Genomic DNA, 27,337 nt, shown 5'->3' with positions numbered 1-27,337 from the left:
CCTGCGTTTTCTGAAGTTTCCTCTTTCCCCTGCAACTGTTGATCAGACAAATTTTAATCACACAGGTTATGGGGAGCTATGGAAGACTTGAAAGGTGTTCCACTGCCACTACATTAAAGCATGATGAAAGATTAATTTTATAGGATACATGTACATTGACACATACAGTGAAACATGTTGTTTGTGCCAATGACCAACGCATTCCGATGATGGCGCTGGGAACAGCCCACAAGCGTTGCCACTCTACCAGCTCCAACATAGCAACTCACTGACCATAAATGTGCGTGTTTGCAACATGGCTGTAAACAGGAGCACCTGAAAGAAACACACGCAGACACTGGGATAAGGTGAAATTCCTTACAGACAGCAGAAGGAATTGAATCCTGAGCAGTGATTACTGGCTCTGTAGAGTGATTATGTCAACCACTACACTATTGTGCCGCCCAACTTCTGGAACATGTGCAACAGGCTGGAGGAACTCTGCAGGTCGGGCAGCATCTTCAGAAGCAAATGCTGCCTGGCCTGCTGAGTTCCTCCAGCCTGTTGTGCGTGTGGCTTTGACCCCAGCATCTGCGGAGTATTTGGTGTTCTGGAACATGTGCTCTCTGCTGTATGACAGCACAGACGCCTTTATTTATTAAAGGGTAAATAGACCATAACATTGATAATATACTGAATTTCTGACAATATCATGGTCAATAACCTCAGAAAATGCATGGCAAAGGCTCAGATTGAAATCAGTGGCAGACACTGATAGAAAAATAGTGCAGCTTTCTTAAACAGTAAAAAGATTATCAATGTTTTATGGAATAGTACATGTAACATACTGAGAGAAGTCAGGGATTCCATGTAGAAATCAGAATCATCTTGATGACACCACAGAAACTCTGGAAGGAGATCTCATGTTAGTGAGGGACCAAACTGACTTTGTCATTGGACACTGGGACAACAAAGGTCCTTTCGCAGTCCAAACAAGTCATTTCACTGTCAATGGCAAAAAGAACATCAGCACAAGGGTCACCATCCTCCCACTTCTTCTAGTTACTCCATTTTGACAAAGACTAGAGGCAAGTGGACTACTATGAATACAATCCAAATTGAAAGCTCCTACTTATCCAGACAAGAACACTTCCTTGAGTTAGCCTGACATCAGTGGTGGGAAAGATGCTGGAGTCAATTATAAAAGAGGAAATTACTACACATTTGGATAGCAGTAGAAGGATCAGTCCAAGTCAGCATGGATTTATGAAGGGAAAATCATGCTTGACTAATCTTCTGGAGTTTTTTGAGGATGTAACTATGAAAATGGACAAGGGAGAGCCAGTGGATGTAGTGTACCTGGACTTTCAGAAAGCTTTTGATAAAGTCCCACATAGGAGATTAGTGGGCAAAATTAGGGCACGTGGTATTGGGGGCAGAGTACTGACATGGATTGAAAATTGGCTGGCTGACAGGAAACAAAGAGTAGCGATTAACAGGTCCCTTTCGGAATGGCAGGCTGTGACCAGTGGGGTACCGCAAGGTTCGGTGCTGGGACCACAGCAGTTTACAATATACATTAATGATTTAGATGAAGGGATTAAAAGTAGCATTAGCAAATTTGCTGATGACACAAAGCTGGGTGGCAGTGTGAAATGTCAGGAGGATGTTATGAGAATGCAGGGTGACTTGGACATCGTTGGGTGAGTGGGCAAATGTATGGAAGATGCAGTTTAATGTGGATAAATGTGAGGTTATCCACTTTGGTGGCAAGAACAGGAAGGCAGATTACTATCTAAATGGAGTCAAGTTAGGAAAAGGGGAAGCACAACGAGATCTAAGTGTTCTTGTACATCAGTCAATAAAAGCAAGCATGCAGGTATAGCAGGCATTGAAGAAAGCTAATGGCATGCTGGCTTTTATAACAAGAGGAATTGAGTATAGGAGTAAAGAGCTCCTTCTACAGCTGTACAGGGCCCTGGTGAGACCCCACCTGGAGTATTGTATACAGTTTTGGTCTCCAAATTTGAGGAAGGACATTCTTGCTATTGAGGGAGTGCAGCGTAGGTTCACAAGGTTAATTCCCGGATTGGCGGGACTGTCATATGTTGAAAGATTGGAGCGACTGGGTTTGTCTACATTAGAATTTAGAAGGATGAGAGGGGATCTGATTGAGATATATAAGATTATTAAGGGATTGGGCAAGCTGGAGGCAGGAAGCATGTTCCCGCTGATGGGTGATTCCAGAACTAAGAGGCCACAATTTAAGAATAAGGGTCAGGCCATTTAGAACAGAGATGCAGAAAAACTTTTTCACCTAGAGAATGGTGGATATGCGGAATGCTCTGCCCCAGAAGGCAGTGGAGGCCAAGTCTCTGGATGCATTCAAGAGAGAGTTAGTTAGAGCTCTTATAGATAGCGGGGTCAAGGGATATGGGGAGAGGGCAGCAATGGGGTACTGATTGTGTATGATCAGCCATGATCACAGTGAATGGCGGTGCTGGCTAGAAGGGCCGAATGGCCCACTCCTGCACCTACTGTCTGTTGTAATCACATCAGATATTGCAGGAATAGTTGAACTAGCTGGAGTGTGGGAGAGTTCGTCAAAGTTACAAAGGTGGAAATAAGCAGCCTGCACAGTACCACGATAGATTTATAGTGTGAAGATCATCCAAGGTTCATCAAAACAAAGAACCTGAGTTCTTTGTCCTCAAAGACACAGCTTGTTTTAAACAGTTTTATTTTATGTATATCATGCTGTAGAGCATTTCAAAATCAAGTATTTTGATGTGCAACATTGGTTCAGTTTCAATCAAGAGCCATAAAGAGATGGTGTCAAAGGCCTAAGATTAACTTTGTTATGGGCACTGTTTGTGCTGGATCCATTACCATCCAGCACCTTCCTGAAATAGGGTATCAGCCATGGGATTGCTTTCTCTATTTTACTTCTTTTAGTATTGTCTGAAAATGAACATTAGTACTTTATTTCCAGGAAAATACAATCCACTATGCTTTGTACACTTTAAACAATCCAATTCATGACAACAATGGTAAATGTTTGTAGCACTTTGTTCAATGTTTCCCACTAGAAAATATCTTTCAAGAAAATTTTAGTTCCATACCTCCTTCTAAAAATACAACTATCACCTTATGGCAAGTGTACCTGCAGTATATGTATTGGCACAGGGGTCGATGGCATTGAGCTGGCTGAGATAATGCGAATAACCATTGGATTCAATTCTTTCTCCACTTCCTTTGACATTAGTGATTTATCCACTGATACAGTGAAAAGAGCATCCAGTAGTCCGGGGATTATTTTTTCCAATTTATTTGTGACAGATTTTTCTCCTGGAGATGGAATGGAGAGAATCACTAGCAAAAATACTCAAAAAATAATGAAAAGATAAGCTCTTAAGGGTAGCAAAAATTTAAGCAATGTGACACTAGCATCTAGGACTTGGTGCTTTTCAATAGAACTGTTGAATAGTGAGAACTAATTTAAGAATGCTGCAGAAAGTTGCCACACAAAAGGAGGCTCTTCAGTCCATCTGAGATGCTAGACTAATCCAAGACTAGAACATCAGCCATTTCTCTTTCATAGCACGATGGTTTTTCCAAAAGAGGCACAACTGATCTAGCCTTCCATTACCTCCAATTATCTTGTTATTTTTCATTTGCACTTGCACGCCATTTAAAAAAAACTAATTTATTTTAGATTTTTATAAATTAATTTTGCAGCTGTCACATTATATTTTTGTTCCTCTGATGGCAACCATTTTATTGACAATCAATCCTCCAGTCAGTTACTAAATTCCAGCTGGACCTGATTGTTCTCCATTTTCACTTAAAACACCAAGGAAACGAGTGTTCTTTCTTTCTGTTGCCGTTTATCCAAAAGTTGTTACAATATTCCTTGTGTTACCAACAGTAAAAACCTAAAGGACCAATCACTCAAGTATGGCTGCAAGGACAGGTCAGAAGCAGGTTTCTTAAGGCAGGTGAAAGATGAAAATTGAAATTCCCAGTCAGCACAGCAGCAGTTTGCTTCTCATTTGCTAATTTAAAGATAGCACGGAAAAGGCCCTTCCAGCCCTTAAAGTCACACCACCCAGCAGCCCACCAATTTAATCCTAGCCTCATCACGATGACCAATTAATACCTGACCAGTATGTCTTTGGCCTATGGGAGGAAACCTACGCGCACATGTATAGGAAAGTACAAACCTACAGGGGACACCAAAATTGAACTCCAAACTCCAACGTGCCAAGCTGTAATAGCGTCGCTCTATCTGCTACACTTTTGTGGCGCCCCAAATAATAATTCACTGAATACTGTTATGAATGTACCACAGCTTTGAGGGGCTGAAGGGGTGGGAGCAGCCCCCTCCTTCCGGAGAATCGCAAGATCACTATTAATTCGGGTCTCGGACCCAGGAAATGAGAGACAATGCAACGGTTTTGGCCATTGTCCTTAGAGACACCTGTGTGAAGTGCATGTCCCTGCTACGTGACAGCTACCATGGATATGGACACCCTCGGGCAATGTGGGGGTGGGGATTGCATCACCCTATGTTGATGGACATCTACAACTCTGCAAGTCAAGATAAAAGGGGACTGCAGGAGGCGGTACCCCAGCGACGCACCAGAAGGACACCATCACTCAGTGCTCCCGTGCTAGCGGGAAGCCATACAAAGCCACGTGCGTTCCGCCTCTCCTTTGCCAGGGGAGCGGGTGGCCGATAACACCGAAAGGGACTCCGAACTAACAATGGGGAACCAATGCTCCCCTGATTCAAAGGATGCTTCATAAAGACCCGGCAAGTCTTTCCTTTTCTTACCAATCTCTCTCTCTCTGTCGCACCACTTGAAACACAGCGATTCCCAAAAGGCTGAAGCCTGCAGACTTCTGAGTGACTTTTATATTTCCAACGGACAATATATTATCCCCTAGACAACAATCGAGCTCATTTCTTAATGATGATTATTACTATACCCGCGCTTTAGATTGAGTATTGACAACGTGCATGATCTGAATGTTTGTATTAACCTTACTTTTGTGCCCCTTTATAAATAAAAATGTTTGAAAATAGTGACATCAGACTTCAACGGACCTCTCTATCTTTGCTGGTAAGTTATCCAGTTACGGGATACGTAACAGTACTTAACCAATTGCAGTCAAATCAAATCGTATTTTTGAAACGCAATGAGCTCCCACAAATGATGTACAATTAAAACTCAAAAGAATGAAATTTCCACATTGAAGTTACTGTATTTCAGGAACAGCACAAGTGCGAGCAGGTACGCATGTCCACGGCTTTACCCCAGATGTGGAGTTTGTTGTTGGAAGTCTCAACAAATATGTAGTTACTTGTTATACCAGGTAATATTCTTAATAGCTAAGTATGCATATTAGTGTCTGTGTGCTTTCAAAAAGGTTGCTTAAATCAGCCAACATTGTTTTAATGTGTCTTGGGCCATAAATTGTGCATTCAACATCTGCTCAAATATACTGTGCAGTACCATCAATGGCTTTTTACTCACAGCCATTGATGGGTCTGAATGCGCTGTGTTTTGTCTGGAGAATTAAGTAATTCAGCTATTAAAAGACAACTGCAGTTGATTTTGTGAGATTTTCATTTACATAATTATTCAAAGCTCCTGGGGCAGATTGGGGGTTATTTCTGTTTTGGCAAGGGCAGGGGTAGGATTATCAGAGCCTCAGAAGTTTGTACATGCTCAGCAGTAAGTTTCATGAGCAACACACACAGAATGCTGGAGGACTCAGCAGGTCAGGCAGCATCTATGGAAATTAATAGACATTTGAAGTTTTGGGCCAAGATCCTTCTTCAGGACTGGAAAGGAAATGGACGATACCAGAATAAAAAGGTCTGGGGAGGGGAAGGAGGATAGCCGGAAGGTGACAGCTGAAGCCCGGTGGGTAGGAAAGGTGAAGGGCTGGAAAAGAAGGAATATGATAGGGGAGGATTGTGGACCACAGAAGAAAGGGAAGGAGGAAGGGACCCAGGAGGAGCTGATAGGCAGCAGAGAAGAGGTAAGAGGCCTCAGTGGGCCCAGGAGGAGCTGATAGGCAGCAGAGAAGAGGTAAGAGGCCTCAGTGGGCCCAGGAGGAGCTGATAGGCAGCAGAGAAGAGGTAAGAGGCCTCAGTGGGGAACAGGGACTTCTTTTAACTAGAAGGAGAAATCAATATTCATCCCATCAAGTTGGAGGCTATCTGGAATATAAGGTGTTGCTGTTCCTCCTCCCTGAGGGTGGCCTCATCGTGAAACAACAGGAGGTTATGGACCAACATAACGGAATGGGAATGGGAAACTGAACTAAAATGTTTGGGCACTAGAAAGTTCTGCTTTTGGCAGAGGTGCTCGATGCAGTGGTCCCCCAATTTACAATGGGTCTCTTCAGTGTAGAGGAGGCTGCAGCAGAAGCACTGGACACAACAGATGGCCCCAGCTGATTCGCAGATGAAGTGTTGCCTTACCAGGGGGCCCTTAATGGAGACAAGGGAGGAGGTGAATGGGCACCTATAGTACTTAGCCTACTTACAGGGGTAAATGTTGAGAGGGAGATTTGTGTGGAGGGACAACTGGACAAGGGAATCACAGAGAAACTGATCCCTGTGGAAAGCAGGGTGGGGGAGGTTAACATATGTTTGGTGTGGGACCCCTTTGGAGATGGCAGAAGCTGCGGAGAATGATGTGATGTGGAGGCTCATGGGGTGGGAGGCGAGGGCAAGAGGAACTCTATCACGGTTAAGGCAGCAGGAAGATGGGGTGAGCACAGACGTCCAGGAAATGCAGAAGATGAGGATGAGGGCAGCGTTAATTGTGGAGGAAGGGAAACCTCATTCTATGAAGAAGGAGAACATCTCTGATGCCCTGGAAAGAAAAGCCACATTCTGGGTATAGATGCAGCGGAGATGAAGGAACTGACAAAAGGGAATATCATTTTTACAGGAGAGGGTAGGAAGAGGTATAGTCAAGATAACCACAGGACTTATAAAAAACGTCAGTCAACAGCTTGTCTCCAGAGATGGAGGTAGAGACACTGAGAAAGAGGAAGGGGGAGTCAGAAATAGATTACACCAAGTGAATTTAAGGGTAGGGTGGAAGTTGGAGGAAAAATTGATGAAATTGACAATCTCAGCATGGATGCACCAATGCAGCCGTCAATGTGTTGGGGAGCGTTACTGGGGAAGACTAGGAATGTGGACTGTTAGATGCAACCAACAGAAAGGCAGACGTAGCTGGAGCACATGCAGGTGCCCTCTTGGGCATGGAAAGAGAAAATTGGAATGGTTACAATCACCAGGGAAGTGGGATTGAGCTACTGTTCAGATTCAGAGTCAGATTTATTTATCAGAGGCATACTGAAACAGAGTGAAATGTGCCATTTGTGTTAACAACCAATGGATGTGCTGGGGGAAGCCTACAAGTATTGGAGCTGTAGGCTGACAAATCCCTGGAATTCAACCTCATATCTTCATGAATTGAGATAGATGATGCACTCATTTTAATTTTCCAAAATTCCTTAGGTTTGAGTAAAGTTCAATTAAGTTGGAAAATAGCAGCTGTAACTTCTTTACTCAAAAAGAGAGACAGAAATCAGAAAACTACAAACTAGTTAACTTAACGTCCATCATAGGGAAGATTCTAGAAGTTACTATTAATGATGTTAAAGCAGAGCACTTGGAAAAATATTCAAGGTAACCAGGCAAAGTCAAAATGGTTGGTGAAAGAGGAAATTATGGCTGAACCATTATTTGGAGTTGTAGCGGTTACTTGAAAACAAGCCAAGGCCTCTGAAAGACCGAGTATGGGAACTGACACGGCATGACGCACTTCCAAATCGACAAAAGTACGTTCGATCCTTTACTATGAAACCAGCACAGATTAACAATCTTATAGCAATATAAAGAGAATGAAACTAAATCTAGCCATATAGTGGAATTAATGTTCCAATAACTAAAAGGTCGAATAAAATTAGTGTAATCAGAATTAGTGAAGTTGGTGTTACACAGAAATTAATGGTCAACTAGAAGTAACACGCCCCACATCAGCTCATTCTCTGGCTCTAACCAGACTAAATTAAAACTAAGCATGAATATATAACTATACTAATTTGCTTCTACCACATCCAAACCCACACGGCAAATCACCCATAATAAACATGAAACACAAAATACAATACAGTCAGCCGGAAAACAGATACATGGCTCTTAACAGAGTCACTTTAAAAAAATGTAAAATGGACTATGAATAAAGGAAAACCAGTGCACAGTTCATAGATTTCCAGAATTTGATAAAGCACCCCAACAAAGGTTATTTCAGAAAGTAAAAGGTCTTGCTATGGTGAGATGGCCGGCCATAAGGAAGCAGGGAGAAGGAATAAATGAAGGGCTTCCTGGTTGGGAAGCTGTAACAAATGACATGCTGTAGGCTCTTTTCTTCACAATTTATAAATGACTGGGATGAAGGAACTGAAGCTGCTAAATTTGCTGATGACACAAAGACAGGAGAGCATGTTGTGAAGTATATACTTCAAGGTTGTAAACAGAGTGAACGATGGAGTAGTGTATAACGTTTTTTAAAAAAAATTATATTGTCTATCTTGGAAAGAAAAAATCTAAAGCATTATATCTAAATGAGATTGTAGAGTTCTGAGATGCAAATTGATCTGCGTGTCCTGATCCATCATTTGCAGATGCAGGTACAGCTGGAGTTTAGAAAAGCCAGAAGAATGTTATTGTTCATTACTAGGGTAAATGAATACAAAATAGGGTGCACTTACAGAGGACACAGCTAAGACTACATCTTAAGTACTGGGTAGAGGGACTCTCTCCCTTAAACATGGAACATGGAACATAGAGCATAAGAAAAGGTTCTTTGGCACAACACGTCCACATCAACTACAATCCAAATTAAACTGATCTCTTCAGCTTCACCTGCTGTGTAAACTATTCTGTGTCTGTCTAAATGGCTCTAAACCATTGCCACCTCCCCTGGCACAGCATTCCAAGCACCTACCACACCCTGTGTTAAAAAAAATTGCCTAGCAAATCTCTTTTAGACTTTCAACTTAATCCTATGTGCTCTTGTATTTCACATTTCCGCTCTGGGAATAGACTTTGGATTCTACCATGCCGATGCCTCTCATAATTTTACAGTAAGTATTCAGCCCCCACGACTATTTTCACATTTTATTGTCTCATTTTCTAAATTAAAAATTCTAAATTAAAGTAGGATTTTTGAGCTAATCTACAGGACATTGTGCATCATGTCAAATCAAAAGAAAAACCCCAAAGCCTGTCAACAATTTACTAAAGATTAAGAAAGCAAAATTGTGAAGCTGAAAAAATATTCATCCCCTTTGTCATTAGTGGGTTCTATTCTCAGGTGCAATATGTTACCTTACTGATTCACCTAATTTGTAGAAAATTGGAGGATCACCTGTTTTCAATGAATTCATAAGAAGAAATACCCCTCTGTCTGTAAGGTTCAGCAATATGGTAGATATTCAAAAGATGGAACCAAAATGAAGATGAAAGAGCACTCAAGTTAAGTCAGGGAAATGACAATAGAGAAGTACAAATCAGGGGAAGGGTACAAGACCATCTCTAAGGCACTGAATATACCTCAGAGTTCAGAGGAGTCCATAGTGAAAAAGAGGAAAAATACAAAACCACAGCTACACTGCCTAGGTCATGCATCTCCTCTGAGCTTAGTTGCTGGAGAAGACTAGCATCTGTGATGCCAACAGTCAATGGCTGCAACAGAGATGCAGGCTACGGCTCTACAATCTCTGAGGTTTTGTACAGAAAGGATATTTATGCAAGAGTGGCAGGGAAGAAGCCCAGGCTAAAAAAAAAATCCTTGCCCATCAAGACTTGGCAAAGCATCCCCTAAAAGATACTGTAAAGATGTGGAAGAAAGTTTTGTGGTTGGATGAGACTAAAATGAAACTTGCTGGCCTGAAAAGTAAGTGGTACGTGTGGTGTAAATCTAATCCTGCACATTAGCCAGGTGACACCATCCCTATTGTAAAGTATGGAGGAGTAGTATCATGCTATGTGGATGCTTTTCAGCAGCAGGGACTGGAAATCTGGTCCGGATTGATAGGAAGATGAATGCTGCTAAATACTGACAGATCCTAGACAAACACCTGTTAGCCTGTGCCAGAAAGCTGAAACTGGGGAGAAAGTTTGTCTTTCAGCAGGACAATGACCCAAAGCACACTGCCAGATCAATGACAGAGTGACTTCAAAGAAAGAAAATTGATGTCCTTGAGAAGCCCAGTCAGAGTCTTGACCTCAACCCGACTGAACATCTCTGGCTAGACCTCAAGATTGCCGTCCACCACCGTTCCCCAACTAACCAGGCACAGCCTGAGCAATTTTGCAATAAGGAACAGTAAATCTTGCTCCATCACATTGTGTAAAGCTAATAGACACTAATCCAAAAGGATTACAGGCTGTAATAGTTGTGAGAGGTGGTTCAACTAAGTACTGAGCAAAGGGGGATGAATACTTTTGAACTGCTGACATTTCAGGTTTTGAATTTTTAGTTTGTCATGCTTTACAATTTTCCTGTGGTTTTTTTGGGCTCTGCTGTGTGGGAGAATAGGAGCATGTGATTCATAAATAAAAATTCTCAGTTAATATGATCAAAATCCATTTTTCCTGAGGCCCAGTGTCCTCTCCTATCAAATTCTTTCTTATTCAGCCATTTACCGCTTCCACCTATCATCTCCCAGCTTCTCATTTCATCTCCTTGGAGATTACTAATGTAAAGTACTCATTAATGACATTGCCATCTTCCTCAGGCTCCTTGTGTAAATTCCCTACTTCATTCTTGAGTGAAGAGGAAAAAGAGTCCTCCTCTGGCCTGGGTTTCCTCTGCTATTCTTTGAAGTTCCTTTCCCAGTTCTCTGGTATACAGACTGTATAATAAGACTCAGGTAGCCCTCTCCCTCTTGCCCTAACTTTAACGGGTAAGGTGGGGGCAGGGCATGGGATGTTGTAGCAAAGAGTGCTTCTCTCTAGGACCCTGACCATTTCACCATCAAAGAGAAAGATGCCTGCCCTGCTAAAAGCAACCGATCCCCGCCACTGCCTGTAATACGTTCTCCCTGTAACTGTGTGGGTTTCCTCCCACAGTCCAAAGATGGTGGAAGGTTAATTGGTCATTGTAAATTGTCGCATGATTAGGCCAGTGTTAAATTGGGGGATTGCTGGACGGCATGGCTCGAAGGGTCAGAAGAGCCTATTCTGCGCTGTATCTCAATAAATAAATAAATTAAATTAAAAGCTTGCATTCTGCCACCTCTGATGGACACACTTTGCTTCATTGGATTCCTGCCAAGAAGCTTGAATTGTGCCATTCAGTGCACATATGCCAGCTCAGATATACCTTACAAATATTGAATGGAAATTAAACAGCGACCATATATAGCTTAGTCTGGTTCCTTTTAGCTTTCACTATTCTTTCCCAAGATTATCCACTTTGGCAATTGCTGAAAGTTGATATCAAAAGAAAGCTGCCAAGCAGACAGGCCAGGTCTGGTACCAGTCTACAGGCAGTTATTAAAATGTTCTACCCCTACATCTTGGAGAAGGCTTCAAAGTCATGCAATAGACACAACTACAAAATAGGCATCATTAAACCTTTAAAGAACTGCTGAAGAATTGAAGAAGGACAACATGTGTTGCTAATTTGTCACAGGATGTGGGATAATACACATGTATTCTCTTTTAAACTCTGCTTTACTCCAGTTCAACAACAACTGCAAGATTACAGAGGAATTATTTCGACATGTAGTATCTTAAAATAACTTGCCTTCCCACATCTACAGAACTTAAAACCACAATATCAAATTTTGCTTGATTTTCTAAGCCAGTATAAAATCAAATAAATTGCATTAGGTGCATTGAGTAAATGAAATCCAACCGTAACAATTTAACTTTAGATACATACAAGTACTGATAAACTGCAAAAGTAGCATCAAGTGGTAAATTTATTATTGCAATGTTAGCTTGTAAACAATTTTACTCTCTATAGTTCAGATTACTGAATATAATTAACCATCAGGCAGATGAAAAGTGTGAGCAATTAATATAGTGGCATTTTATTTACGGATTTACTTATTGAGATAAAGCACAGAACAGGTCCTTCAAGGCATGTTGCCCAGGAATCCCCCGATTTTAATCACAAGACAATTTACAATGACCAATTAACCCAACAAACGGTACACCTTTGGACTGTGGGAGGAAACCAGGAGGAAAGCTACAGGGTCACGGAGATAACATACAAACTCCTTACAAGCAGCAGCAGAAATTGAACCTGTGACGCCTGTGCTGTAACACGTTGTGCTAACCTATATGCTACCATGCTGCCCCAATTTTAGATATCTCCAGATTTTAAAGTAATTTTTAATTCAAATATATATATATATTTTAATTCACTAGAAAAGATACATCCCACTTGTGAATACACTATGTCAATGGCATACAAAAAAAGTGTATCATTTTGCACTTTAGGTGCAAATCAAAGTGGAGCCTCAGGTAACAGAAGCACTGGGAATTGTGATTGATGTAATGACAAAATATAAATTTCAACACCATCTGCTAGTTGAATCACTGCTGTGTAGTCTCACCAGCTAAACGAATACCAAAACTGTGCTCAAAAAATGAGACAAAAGCACCCAATAGCTAGAATAAAGCAAAAGCTTGTTTCAGGCAATTGGAGGTCCAACCTCAAGATTGTGACAAAGTTAAATTAATATATTAAGTGAAAAAGGATCACTTTTTCGATTACTCATGACATTCCTACAAAATGGCTACAAAGTGAAGAAAACGATTCGAACAGAAGATACAAAGATTTGAACAGAAGAGGAGCATCCCGCCCCCTCTGGATGAACCGGAGCTGGTGGCATCAAGATTCATCGTCATCGAGGAAGATGTTAGAAGAATCTTCCTGAAGGTAAATCCAAGAAAGGTGACGAGGGCCTGTGCAAGCGAGCTAGCTGGAGTGTTTGCTGACATCTTCAACTGCTCCCTGCTTCAGTCTAAGATCCCCTCGTGTTTTAAGAAGGCAACGATAATCCTGGTGCCGAAGAAAAGCAAGGTGGCATGCCTGAATGACTATCGACCTGTGTCTCTGACATCAATTGCTATGAAGTGCTTCGAGCGATTGGTTATGGTACACATCAACCCTAACCTACCGGTCAACCGCGACGCTTTGCAATTCGCCTACTGGAGCAACAGGTCAACGGCAGGTGCCATCTCTCTGGCACTACATTCCTGCTTAGAACAGCTGGAGAATAAAAACACATATGTAAGGCTCCTTTTCATTGACTACAGTTCTGCCTTTAATACCATTCCAAATAAACTGATTCCTAAGCTCTGGAACCTGGGTCTCAGCACTCAGCTCTGCAGCTGGATCTTCAGCTTCCTCACAGACAGGACCCAGGCTTTAAAAAAATAGGGGACAAGCTCTCCTCTACAATCACTCTGAGCACCGGTGCCCCACAAGGCTGTGTACTCAGCCCCCTGCTGTACTCACTGTACACCCATGATTGTATAGCCAAGTTTCCATTGAAATCAATATATGTTTGCTGATGACACCACAATTGTAGGCCGTATCTTAGGTAATGATGAGTCTGAGTACAGAGAGGAAATTAAGAACCTGGTGGCATGGTGTGAAGACAATAACCTATCCCTCAATGTCAGCAAGACGAAGGAACTGGTTGTTGACTTCAGAAGTAGTAGCGGACCGCATGACCCCATCTACATCGGTGGTGCACAGGTGGAACAGGTCAAAAGCTTTAAGTTCCTTGGGGTGAATATCACAAATGACCTGACTTGGTCTAACCAAGCAGAGTCAACTGCTAAGAAGGCCCACCAGTGCCTTTACTTCCTGAGAAAGCTGAAGAAATTTGGCCTCTCCCCTAAAACCCTCACTAATTTTTATAGATACACCGTAGAAAGCATTCTTCTAGGGTGCATCACAACCTGGTATGGAAGCTGTCCTGTCCAAGACCGGAAGAAGCTGCAGAAGATCGTGAACATAGCCCAGCACATCGCACAAACCAATCTTCCATCCTTGGACTCACTTTACACCGCACGCTGTCAGAGCAGTGCTGCCAGGATAATCAAGGACACAACCCACCTAGCCAACACACTTTTTGTCCCTCTTCTCTCCAGAAGGTTCAGGAGCTTGAAGATTCGTATGGCCAGATTTGGGAACAGCTTCTTTCCAACTGTGATAAGACTGCTGAATGGATCCTGACCCGGATTTGGGCCATACCTTCCAAATATCCGGACCTGACTTGCACTACCTTACTTTCTATTTTGTAATTATAATTTATAATTTAAATTTTATTATACTTACTTTGATTTGTACTTCAAGGAGCGCGAAGCGCAGAATCAAATATCACTGTGATGATTGTACGCTTTAGTATCAATTACTTGGTGAAAATAAAGTAAAGTAAAACCAATCTTAAAAGGGCAGACGAGAAAACCAGGAAACCTATCAACCAGGAAGAGCCTGTCACTACCGCCTGTCTTCCCTATGTTTCTACAGTTTCTGGAAGGATCACCAGGATCGTGAAGAAATACCAGACCAATACCATCCACAAACCCATAAGGAAGCTCAAGTCACAACTTACGCAGGCCAAAGACGACCTGGGACTCAGAATGGTTGGTGTTTACAGAATTCCCTGTGAATGTGGAGCAGTGTATATTGACCAGATGGGACGAATGGTGGAAACCCGAATCAAGAAGCACAGGTGGTGTATCCATTTGGGTTACCCAGAGAAATTAGTGGTAGCAGAACATTGCAATTGCAAAGACCATAGGATGGACTACAACACAAAATGACAGTGCTGTGCCAATGGCTTTTGAGAACACCTGGTAAAGGAAGCTATTGAATTAAAACTAGAGAAAAAGAATTTTAACAAAGGCGATGGTCTCGCTCTAAGAAAGAACTGGAATTTGAATTTATACCAGGAAGGAGAGCAGAAATCTGATTGGATGAGGACTAACCAATTAGGAGGGAAGGACTACAGGGTATAAATACCAACGGACTGGACATACCCAGGCATCATCACTGAAGAAGGAGACAGAGTTTGTCATCGAAATGTTGGTTATAATCGATATCTGTATCTGGCTGGAAGCCCAAAAAGTGTTTATTCAACATATTAAGTGTTTAAAGATGAAACCAATAAGGGATAGGTTAAAATAATATTGGTAGCTAAAGGAAAATGTATTTCAAAAATGAAATTTGAAGTAGTACATAAAAATGGAGAGTATATAAAAGGAACTAAATCAAGTCATGTTAAACATTATTCCCTTTTTACGGAGTTTATTACATCAATAGATGGATTCAATATACAAAGTATCATTGTGAAAAATATTGTCACATTAAATTTAAACTGTTTCTTTAAAAAAACACTTGTCCAAAGAACATGGTGATCCTGGCAGTCTTGGAAATACCTATTTGGTAACACGTTACCCTAGTAAGATCCATACAATTCTGAATGGCAATGGGCCACAGTGAGAGCATACTTCTTCCAAAATTCCCACAAGACCCCGCTCAAAGATCACTTCAACAAACCTTGATAGAGGTCTCAATTTAGGTTGGAGTCTCACCACCAGTTTACAACTGAGAAAGTTTGTAACAATGTTTAAATGTTTCTGATAGCCAGAGACAACAGCAAAAAATTCAATACCATTGCTCAGTGTTCGATACCACCATCCCATCAGTACTGGATATGGTTCCTCGACTTCCTCATGAAGAGACCACAGTCAGTATGGATCAGTGATATTATTTCCTCTTCACTGACAGTACAGGAGTATCAGTAAGGAGGATATGTTATTAACATACATTTATAAATCCTCAGATGACACCATTGTTGGTAAAATCCCACAACAATGCAGTGTGGAGTGAGATTGATCAGCTGGCTGGGTAGTGTCACAACAGCAACCTCGCACTCAATATCAACAAGACCGAGGAACTGGTTGTGGACTTCAGGAAGAGAAATCTAGGAGAACATGTACCATTGCTCATTCAGTGTGGAAAGGGTGAGCAGCTTCAAGTTCCTGGGTCTGTCCTGGACCCAGCACATTGATGCAATCATGAAGAAAGCATACCAATGACTCTACTTCACTAGAAGCTTGAGAAGATCTGGTGCGTCACCAAGAATCTTAGACTTCTGTAAATGTATGGTGGACAGCATCCAGACTCTTTTCTTGTCAGAGCTCTGAACATACCTTGCTATTCCTTTTTTTTTAAAAAAGCACCTATTATTTATTCTGTATTTATACTGATTTTATATCTCTGCACTGTACACTGTTGCAAATTTCATCATAAGGCAGTGATATTAAACCTGATTCTCACATAAAAGCTACTAAGCTTAATATAAGCTAAAAATTAAAGTTTAGAAATGAATAAATTTGGTAAGCATTCAATTAAGTATTAGAATAAAATGTGGAAACTAGTAACTGAACCTAACCTGTTGGTCCTAATCTCCATATTAGGGAACCCCATGCAGATTACTGGGATCTCCATTGCCATATTGTGGTGAACTACATATACCTGTCTGGACACGCCCCCTGCTGACTGCTCCTGTGGCTCCTCCCACAGACCCCTGTATAAAGGCGATCAAGGCCTGAGCCCGGCCTCTCAGTCTCCAGGATGTAGTATGGTGGTCACTCACTGCTTGTTCCTTCTTCCAGTCAATAAAAGCCAATATCTCGCCTTTACGGCAGAGTGAGTTATTGATGGTGCATCACATTTTAAGATCCACTTGCAATTCATAATGCAAGGGAATTCTCCAGTACAATACTGGGAAATCCTAGCATATCCTCACACCCTAAGGGACTGGGTCAGTCCAGGGAGTACCCACCTGAGAGCAGCTAATACTCTGTAGTTCACTTTCAAATGCTGAACATTGCCACCCACTACAAAATTTAGAAATCATTTGAATGGTCTCACCATCAGCTTGAATTGCTGACTATGAAAAAAAAATCATTGTCCATATCCTACCAAAATCAATAATTTCATTTAGTTGAACAAAATAGTATTGCTTCCAAGTGATGATCTATTTGTAGAAAATAATGAAGGAATGGGAAGTAATCTATCAGGTTTAAACCTACAGGATAAGTCATTTTTGTCAAACGATATCGACTGCATCCTTTCCCCATGATTTAAGATTCGAAGTACATTTATTATCAGTGTATATGTAGTATACAACCCTGAGATTCATCTTCCTCACATAATTATTTCTGACATTTGTGTTCACTCACCCGCAAGGAGAAGTTTAATGTCCAGGTTTATCAAAGCTGGCACTGGTTTCTCTCTGACTTTCTTTTTCTTATGATGTATTTTTGGAGGGATAATTCTGATCATACCTTGCTTCTTTGTTGTTGCTGCAACAAAATATGGACAAGTTTAGGTGCAGCTTGATCACAGAGCTAGATTTTACAATGAAATAACTATTGTCAATGTTTTCCATTTCATACTGGAACTTCACGATCTGTAGTCATTGCCAACAAATGATGCAGAGTCATGCAACAACACAACACTGAAGGCAAAGCAAAAATGCCGCATTTTCAATACAATAAGTGCTCCTGTTGAATACAGAGGAAGTTAACGAATATGGAGGAAGTGCTGACCCCCAGCCCTTTTGGACTGTTTAGCAATATGAGCTTCCCTGAGGACAGCAACACATCTGCTTCCTGACCACCCACACGACCTAAGACATCATCATTCAAACAACCATCTGGGCCAGCAGTCCTGGAGCAGATAAAATGCTGAAGACTGCAACCGGGCTCTCGGAGACTCGAGCATCAGAGTGTTGACAATGCAAGGGTGTTGACAACCCATGAATGAGTCCAGCTCTGTCAAAACCACCAGGGCAACATCTATTCAAGGGCAACTGGGGCTCGGCAATAAATGCTGGCTTAGCTGGCGACGTCCACATCCCATAAATGATTTTTTTTTTAGAACTGCAAAGGGAAGTAAAGTAAGTTGATAACTTGGATGACCCAATCTGCTAGAAGATCAGAAACAGAAATAAAGTCGGCCCTCATTATCCGCAGGTTCCGCATGCGTGGATTCAACCAACCGCAGATCAGGAAAACCCGAAAGTTCTCTCTCCAGCGCTCGTTTGAGCATTGTTCACCTCACATCTCGTTCGGTCACTACTTTGTTTCTGTGAAAAAATGGCTCCTGAAAAGCAATTCTAACTAAAGCATCTGCAATTCTTAAGTCTCAACCTTCAACGCTTGAAGATCCTCAGCCCTCAACCTCCACAGATCCTGACTTTAGTATTATTGAGCCTCCTCATTATTCCCTAAACAATAACAACTACTTACATAGCATTTACATTGTATTAGGTATTATAAGTAATCTAGAGATGATTTAAAGAATGCGGGAGGATGCGCGAAAGTTATAGAACATTGAACATAGAATAGTACAGCACATTACAGGCCCTTCGGCCCACAATGTTGTGCCGACCATGAAACCCTGCCTTCCATATAACTCCCCACCTTAAATTCCTCCATATACCTGTCTAGTAGTCTCTTAAACTTCACTAGTGTATCTGCCTCCACCACTGACTCAGGCAGTGCATTCCACACACCAACCACTCTCTGAGTGAAAAACCTTCCTCTAATATCCCCCTTGAACTTCCCTCCCCTTACCTTAAAGCCATGTCCTCTTGTACTGAACAGTGGTGCCCTGGCAAAGAGGCGCTGGCTGTCCACTCTGTCTATTTCTCTTAATATCTTGTACACCTCTATCATGTCTCCTCTCATCCTCCTCCTCTCCAAAGAGTAAAGCCCTAGCTCCCTGAATCTCTGGTCATAATCCATACTCTCTAAACCAGGCAGCATCCTGGTAAATCTCCTCTGTACCCTTTCCAATGCTTCCACATCCTATGCAAGTACTACACCATTTTATATAACGGACTTGAGCATCTGCATTTTTTGGTATCCATGGTGGGGGGCTCCCGGAACCAATCCCTCGTGGATAAGGAGGGCTGACTGTATTATTTTTATAACAATCTATAGTTTTCTCATCACTAAGTTGGTTATCTGAAGATACTTACCAAAAAATTGGCTGTACGTAATGGAGTAATGATTAGACCATACGATGTAGGAGCAGAATGCCATTGTGATTAATTTATTTTCCCTCAATCCCATTCTCCTGCCTTCTCCACATTACCTCTGACGCTCTTACTAACTAAGAAGCTATCAACCTCCACTTCAGATATACCACAGCTGCCTGAATTCCACAGATATACCACCGTCTGGCTAGGAAATTCCTCCACATCTCTGTTCCAAGGAATGAAAGGAAAGGAAAGCAGTGGGTTGAGAAGCTATTACTCAATTACCGGTTAGGTTGAGTGAGGTTATTAAAAGCACAGTATTATCAAATGCTTCCTGACCTATTTAGGTGCTGGCCTGTCTCCCTTGGTTGTCCCTTACCTTCAAGCATTTTTTTGTGTTCTGGTGATGCCTCCATTGTGGCTTCTTTACCTTCTCAGGTACCAGTCTCTATTGAATTGCCAGGCTATGAAGAATAGAGCAGACCACAATAAATCAGCCTGTGTTGACAGGCTCACATTGTAGAGAGCTCCCAGAATATATGTATCAAAATGCACTATATTTCCTGTCGGTCCCAAGAGTCTTGTGGTATCGGTTGTACTTTTTCATGAAAGGGGGAATTGAAGAGACTACCAGTATACCAACAGAATTTCTTTAGTGCTCTTAAATGAGTTAAATCAGGGATTTCCAACCTGGAGTCCACCGACTCCTTATTAATGGTATTGGTCCATGGCATAAATAAGGTTAAATAATAGTGAATAGATGGACAAGAGTCACTGAACTAAGGTGTATTGGCACTGCCTATTAAAAAGGGTGCCCATGTACAGAGATCAAGTGGAATATCTTGCTATTCCCATAAACTGCACAAGTGTGGTCTAATATACTCTGGTTACAAGAAGCTGGCCACTCCTTAAGCTTGCACAGCTTTATTATTCTGGCCACTGGCACCTATTTGAAATAGCAATGTGCCATGAACTGGGACATTTAGGCGACAATCCCAGTTTCGGGCTAAAAGGATTAAGAGGTAGAACAGTACAAGCACGGTAAAGTTCCCTCAGCCCACAAAGAGTAAAGAGCAGTAGTTAAGAGTGGTGATGGGTCTGACAAACCCGTGGACAGCAGTGGTAAACTACATCTTTTTTTTCTGCAATGCTCCACAAAAAATGGTCCAAGCAAGTGGCTCCTAGTCTGTGTTCAGGCCATTACTCAATAGCTCGCTATTGTGCTTCTTTTCATCTCATTGTCCGTCCGTCCAAAGGACAGAATGAAGAACAAAAACCATAATAGGCAGTGATGTTTAGAGAGATAAAGATCCACAAGGAATGAACCAGGAACATCAAACACCCACAAAGATTTAAAAAAAAGACTGGTGGGTGAATTACCATATTCTGTAAATACAGGTTCCATATAACAAAGCCAATACCAGCAACTTTTTTGAAGAGTTCAGTTAAAATGACATGGTCTAAGTGAAGCAATTGAAACCTGAAATTATAAGAAACCTTCCTTTCCTGCTGGTTACTGCTTTGACTTGGCACAGTTATCTGCTATTCATGATTGCCACTGTTTAACCAGCAACTACTTGCTGCATCCAACCAGGGGTGTCAAACTCATTTTAGGTCACGGGCCGGATTGAGAAAAATGCGACTTCATGCGGGCCGGATCAGTTGTGCACGCGCATGCTCCCACAGCTTTCGTTGCCTTCATTTTTTTCAACCTGCTCTCATGTGTCTCAGTCTCTGCTATATCTAAAATTGTTTCACTTTACAAATTTCGTTTTTTGTGAAGCAGATTGCCTAGCAAGCATTCTTTTTATGATTGGTATTAACTTACAGACGTAGATTACAAGAAAGTAGGCAACGAGAAAAAAACGATGCTATTTCGGCTAAGATTGCTTTGGGAGCCATACCTTTTCCATTAATAAACCGTTTGAAATCAAGCATTAGCAAACACAAATGTAGACCTAACGCAGGGGTGTCAAACTCAAATACACTGTGGGCCAAGATTTAAAAATCGGTACAAGTCGAGGGCCGGACTGGTTCAACGTTTATTGCAAAACTTATTGAAATGAATTTATTATACATATTAACCTGGAACTAACAAAGCTTAGGTTATTGCCTACAAAAACAACATTGAACATTAAATAAATAAAAAATCAGTTGCATTTATTTCTTATGGCTTTATCTGCAGCTTTTCTGGAGTAATTTCTAATGAAAACATTTTTTCCACAGGCCAACACTCTGTGATTCACACTAGTCTAAGCCAGATACTTGGCATCTCATCTTGGATGCAAGTTCATCAATGTTTGGAGTCAGGCTCTGAGCTGAGGAAATCCTCAGAATTGAGTGAAGGTGTTCATCAGAAAGATGACTCCTGTGTGATGTTTTGTTTATCTTCATCAAAGAGTACAGTTGTTCACACAGATATGTGCTGCCAAACATAGAGCATTTGAGCAGCTTGGGTACGCAGCTGGGGCATTGTGTCGGGAATGAAACGTAGAAACTGTGAAGCGCCCACCGAGTCATACTTTGCCTTGAGTGTGTCACTACATTGGAGTTCAATCAGCTCCATTTGTATGTTGGTTGGTGCACTTTCCACGTCAGCTGCAAATGGATTACTGAGCAGTTCAAACCTGCTTTTTTGGGCTTCAAAGTCGGCAAATCGCTGTATGAAGTCAGCACCAAGTATGCTAAGTTTTTCAGCAAACTGTGCACGTGGGAACACTGCAGTAGAAACCTGCTCTTTCATAGTTTGACAACATGGAAAATGGCTCAAGTTTTCTTGCTGCATCTGCGTCTCCCACAGGTGCAGCTTGGTTTTAAAAGCCCTCACTGCAGCGTACATGTCTGTGATCACACGACCCCGCCCCTGAAGCTGCAGGTTGAGCGCATTGAGATGGCTCGTGATGTCACACAGAAACGCCATTTCACAAAGCAACTTTTTATCCCGGAACTCTGTTGTGTCTTTCCCTTTGCTTTCCATGAACTGACAGATCTCTTCATGCAACTCGAAACATCTTTTCAGCACTTTTCCTTGGCTTAACCATCGCACTTCTGTGTGATAGGGCAAATCATTATATTCTGAACCCAACTCCTCCAGAAACGACTTGAACTCGCAGTGATTTAAACCTTTGGCTCTTATGAAGTTAACTGCTCGTGTTATGGTGCTCATTATATGTTCCATTTTCAAGGCTTTGCCACACAACGATTCCTGGTGTATGATGCAGTGATAAGCTGTCAGCTCACCTGCGCCGTTTTCCTCCCGCATCTTCTCCCGGATCCTGCCCACCAATCCACTCTTTTGACCGCACATCGCGGGCTTCTGTTTCTTGTCCAGATGCTTGTATTTGTCGTGGTGTTTCGTTTCATAGTGTCGTCTTACGTTATATTCTTTAATTACAGCCACACCGTCTCCGCACACAAGACAAACAGGTTTGCCCTTTATATCTGCGAACATATACTCTGCCTCCCACCTGCCTTGAAAACCCGTTTTCAAAGTCCACCTTTCGTTCAGCCATTTTTGGGGTGAGGGAGCTGAAAGTTGACCACACGTGACTAGCGCCATAAGGATGCTGATGAGAGAGTAAGGCAAGCGCGAGCAATGCACTGGCAGTGCATTGTGGGATTTGTAGTATTAGTGGTGCATGCAATATACCGGCGGGCCAGCTCTAATAGAAAAAAAATTTATTCATTAATGATATTCAGGAAATAAACCAGGGAAACTGAATAAACACTAAAAACCCTGAAAACCTGGTACCTGAATAAACTCAGCATTAGCCATATCATTCAACCCCAGGCTCTACAATTCAACCACCAGGGGCAAGACACGTTAAGTGCCGGGGTTAGGACTGAGCTTAAGTTACCATTCAATGCACCTTAGTAAACTATTTAAGAACTTTTTAAAAGCTATTTATTAATGCTTTTTGGGAGGGTGATTTTAGATGCATATCATATTTTAAATACTGTATGTAATTAGTTCTGCTACAATAAGTGTTTGGGACACTGGAAAAATGTTGAATTTCCCCTTGGGGATGAATAAAGTATCTATCTATCTATCATACGCCATAGCCGCTTCGATTACTGGGGCCAGCTGTAATAGTAATAAATATTATCTCGCGGGCCAAAGATAATTCCACCATGGGCCGGATTTGGCCCGCGGGCCTTGAGTTTGACATATATGAATTAGACCAATGGTTTAATCCATTTATATTTGTGATTGCTATCCCTTTATTGCTGTACTTCATTGTGAATTATCTCTGTGCTGGTCTAATGCAAAAGAACAGTTTCTGCCAGCTTTGTGGACAGTAGGTTTAAGTGGCTATACTTAGAAAAATTCTCTTCCAGTCAAATAATAAACTTCATAATTTAGTTACATAAGTTCATAACTTTATAAACAGCAGAAAATTGAGAAGATGCAGAAACTAGAAACTTCAAAATGTAGAAAAAATTGCCAGCTGCAAGATTAAAAAAAAGCTAAATTATGGACAGTAACAAAAGATGTATGTGATGCTGATCCATTAAAACAAAACATTGACTGCATCTTTTTATTTTAAATTAAAGTTTGGAAAGACAAGTTCTGACATATGCTTAGTGCTGTGACAGTTAATAAACTAGGTTGTATGCCATCTTTATTAGTAGTCTTACAATCCTTTACTCTATTGATTTAAAATGTAGATTCCTATTTCTTTTACTCACCTGAATCCTTTTTCTATAAAATTATTTAGACAGGCTATTTCTGGTGCTGTAATATTCTATGATTCCAAGCACACTTCCCAATTCAGAGCTAATTCAATGCTCTCCAGTTTGCTCGAGTGGAATTGATGTTAGTCTGGTGGCAGCAATCGGCCTTTATTCTGATTTATTTGATACCTTTAATCACCCTTGCAAGCAGACACAATGGGCTAAAAGGACTCTTTCTGAGCTATTAATTTTGAATCTCTGAATCTGTGAAAATATTATTGGATTGGGATTGCCAAAGAGGAAAGACAGACTCAACGCAGCTATGAGTGCACGAAAGCAGAACCCATGAAGAATCTACTGCCTGAACTAATTAAGATAATTATTCTAACATCTGGAAGTTTGCACTTGGAGGTATTTGAAATGCAGCAATTTAATAAATTGTTTGTTACATCTTCGTTTAATTTGACAGTCAAAGTTTTTTTTGAGAACTTAATGGAGCCTGTCTTAGCTGTAGCTGCCACAGATTCAAATATAGTAATAATTAGGAAGACCTTCTTGCTGAGAATCGGAAAAGCTGTGAGCAACATCGCTCACTAGGTTCCAGCTAGTATTTCTGCATTTGTCTGTGACCATGCTGTTTTCTATTGGAATGCTGCCTTGTGGGGATTACCCAAGCTTCAGCAACAACTGGTTTTCTCTTTTGAACAGGATATTTCAATTGTCCTGTGGTTTATTTAACATGAAAATGAGGATATGTGTACTGTTAAACAACACAGCTCATTTAGTACTGTCGGCCAGTTTCCAAACTTCAGGTGAATTCTTACTCAATAGGTTTAAAATTTCATATGCTGGTGCAGAAAGTAATTAAAAGGTATTTTCTGCTTTACACTTCATTTTTTTTTAGGTTTTTTTGTACATTTAATACTTCTAAAAATTTTTAGATGACTGATTAAGATGCCCCCTTTAATGTAACAGTCCCATACACTCTTTGGAAGTCATCACTCCATTGGGTTCAAATATAAACCGAGCAGGACTGACTACAGGACGCTTCTGGATTCACACCAAATGATGTGATATTGCAGTATAATGTAAAGGGTGGAAGTATATGCATAATTCACAGCCACCGACGTTGATCTGGGGTTCACTTTAAGAGAGGCCTGATGTGATGACGTAATCTTGTGAATTTTTTTTTTACCTTGTTTGGAGGACAATAACGGAGCTGTGATGGTTTCCCTTAAACTTAAAACACCCCTGCCATTTTATTTATGAAAACCTACTATATCATTTGTTTCTTGCCTTTAAAATGAGTGAACTTTCTTGGGAAAACTGAGCGGGCTACTTTTACTAACTGCATACTCCGGTGAAGAGATACCAGAGTTCTTGTCCCATCCCATCACAATAATCTCGACAGAAGTCAGTAAAAATGACAGCATTGTGGTGTGAAAAGTAAAAGCTGGAAACACCCAGCAGTTAAGTGCTGAAAGCAGAAAAGAAAAGCAAGATTGTTTGACGTTGAAGATCCTTTGTCAAACCTGCCCAGTGCTTGGAGCATTTTCTAATTATATTTCAGTTTTCCATCTTCACAATGCCTTCAGGATTTCAATGGCACATTTTGTCTAGACATTTTTACGCTTTTACAACTGTTATGTTTTTCAGGTGCAAGGTTCTAATAGTTTTTTTAAAGTTTGGATTGTTCAGTCTGAAAGAGTGCCACGGTAGCAAAGTGGTCAGCCTGATGCTATTACAGCTCGGTGTTCCAGAGTTCACTTCCAGTGTTGTCTGTAAGGTCGTGACCACGTGGGTTTCAACACATACAGGTTAGTAGGTTAACTGGTCATTGTAGACTGCCCTGTAATTAGCCTAATTAAAAGATACTATAGGTGGGTTACTGGGTGTGCAGTTCGTTGGGCCAGAAGGGTCTGCTCACAATGTATCTCTAGATAGATAAATAAATAGACAACAGGATATAGTAACTGTATGATGACTGTGGGATTAGCTTTCTTATCAATGTCTGTCCATTGCCTCTGCAATGGGGAAAATATTCTGATTATCCATCTGTTCCATGACCCTCATAATTTTATATGCCACTGCCATCCCTCTCCACCTCCTCTGCTCAAAGGAAAACAAACCCAGTCTATCCAATGTCACCTCATAACTGAAGCAATCCATTTCTCAGGTTGTGCCTCCTCCGCACCCTCTCCAGTGCAGTCACATCCTTCCTACTGCGTGGCAACCAGAACTGCACGCAATACTCCAACTGTGGCCTAATCACTGTCTTATAAGTTACACCACAACCTTCTCTTCTACTCTCCGCCCCAGCTAATTAATTTATTGAGATACAGTCCAGACAGGCCCTTCCAGTCCTTCGAGCTGCGTGGTCCAGCAACCCCCGATTTGACCTTTGCCCAATCACAGGACGGTTTACAATGACCAATTAACTTAAGAAACTGTAGGTCTTTGGAATGTGGGAGGAAACCCACACAGTTACAGAGAGAACGTACAAACTCTTTACGGACAGCGGCAGGAAAAGAACCTGAATTGCTAGTACTGTAAAGCTTTGTGCCAATCTCTACACTACTGTGCTGCCCCAATGGAAATAAGCAATCCATATGCCTTCTTCAATGTTCTGTTTTTACATGTTGCCACTTGCAAAGGCCTTTGGAGTCACACTTCCTTAATACTCCACAGGGCCCTACCATACCTGGTGTACGATACTGTGTAAAAGTCTGAGACACATTAATAATAGCTGGGGTGCCTAAGGCTTTTGCATGGTACTCCACCTGTCAGTGTGGAGTGGAGAGTGAGTTTTTAAGTCTGGCAGGAGCAAAGGATGCTGGGAATGGTGAGGAGGTGTCTGGGACAGGTGGCAGAGAAGGAGTGCCAGGGTGGGTTTGGTGTAGGTGCAGCCACACCCAGCCCTGAAACACCAGGCAGGGTCATTTGATTCCAAACAATTGGTTTATTGATTATTATAGAACATCTCTCTGGTGCTTCCTGCTCCCTCCCCTCCCAATTCCTCTTTTCCCAACCATGATTCCCCTCTCCCTGTCCCCTTCCCACTCTCAGTCAACAACAGAGATGCATATCAGAATTGGGTTTATCATCACTCACATATGTCATGAAATTTGTTTTTTTTTTGCAGCAGTAGAGTAATACATACAATTACTACAGAACTGTGCAGGAGTCTTAGGCACCCTAGCTATATACATACGCCTCAGACACTTGCACAGTTCTGTATGACTAACCCTTATTTGTCCCTGCTAAAGTGCACTATCTCATACTTATTGGAATTAAATTCCATCTGCTCTTGTTCTTCCCCATTAACCAGCATATCGATATCATTCTTCATCCCAAGACTACCTTCCTCTCTACTAAAATCACCAATTTTCTTGTTATCTGCAAACTCATATATTGAGCTCCATCACGGGCAACTGTCCAGTTCATGAACGTAAATAAGAAACTGTAAGATTTGCTATTTCTGTGGTAGACCATTGGTCATGGGCTAACCACTACCATCACCATCTATTGCAAACTCAAAACGTCTTCTAAAATAGAACCAATT

At 41.4% G+C, this 27,337-nt stretch overlaps 1 protein-coding gene across 6 annotated transcripts in view; it reads right to left on the bottom strand.

Moving 5' to 3' along the window:
* Positions 1-27,337, bottom strand: part of cfap92 (cilia and flagella associated protein 92 (putative)) — a 247,952-nt gene that overhangs the window by 60,443 nt on the left and 160,172 nt on the right. For all 6 annotated transcript variants that reach the window (XM_059944096.1, XM_059944097.1, XM_059944091.1 and 3 more), the window contains 2 exons: positions 17,297-17,419; positions 3,143-3,327 (listed from right to left, as the gene is read on the bottom strand). In XM_059944096.1, the coding sequence (XP_059800079.1) occupies positions 3,143-3,327; positions 17,297-17,419 (308 nt within the window). The remainder of the gene's footprint in view (positions 1-3,142; positions 3,328-17,296; positions 17,420-27,337) is intronic.

Source organism: Hypanus sabinus, chromosome 19 (assembly GCF_030144855.1).
Source record: "Hypanus sabinus isolate sHypSab1 chromosome 19, sHypSab1.hap1, whole genome shotgun sequence".
Taxonomy (NCBI): Eukaryota; Metazoa; Chordata; class Chondrichthyes; order Myliobatiformes; family Dasyatidae; genus Hypanus; species Hypanus sabinus.
The sequence above is the reverse complement of the archived record's forward strand: the minus strand, read 5'-3'. Positions and strand labels throughout refer to the sequence as shown.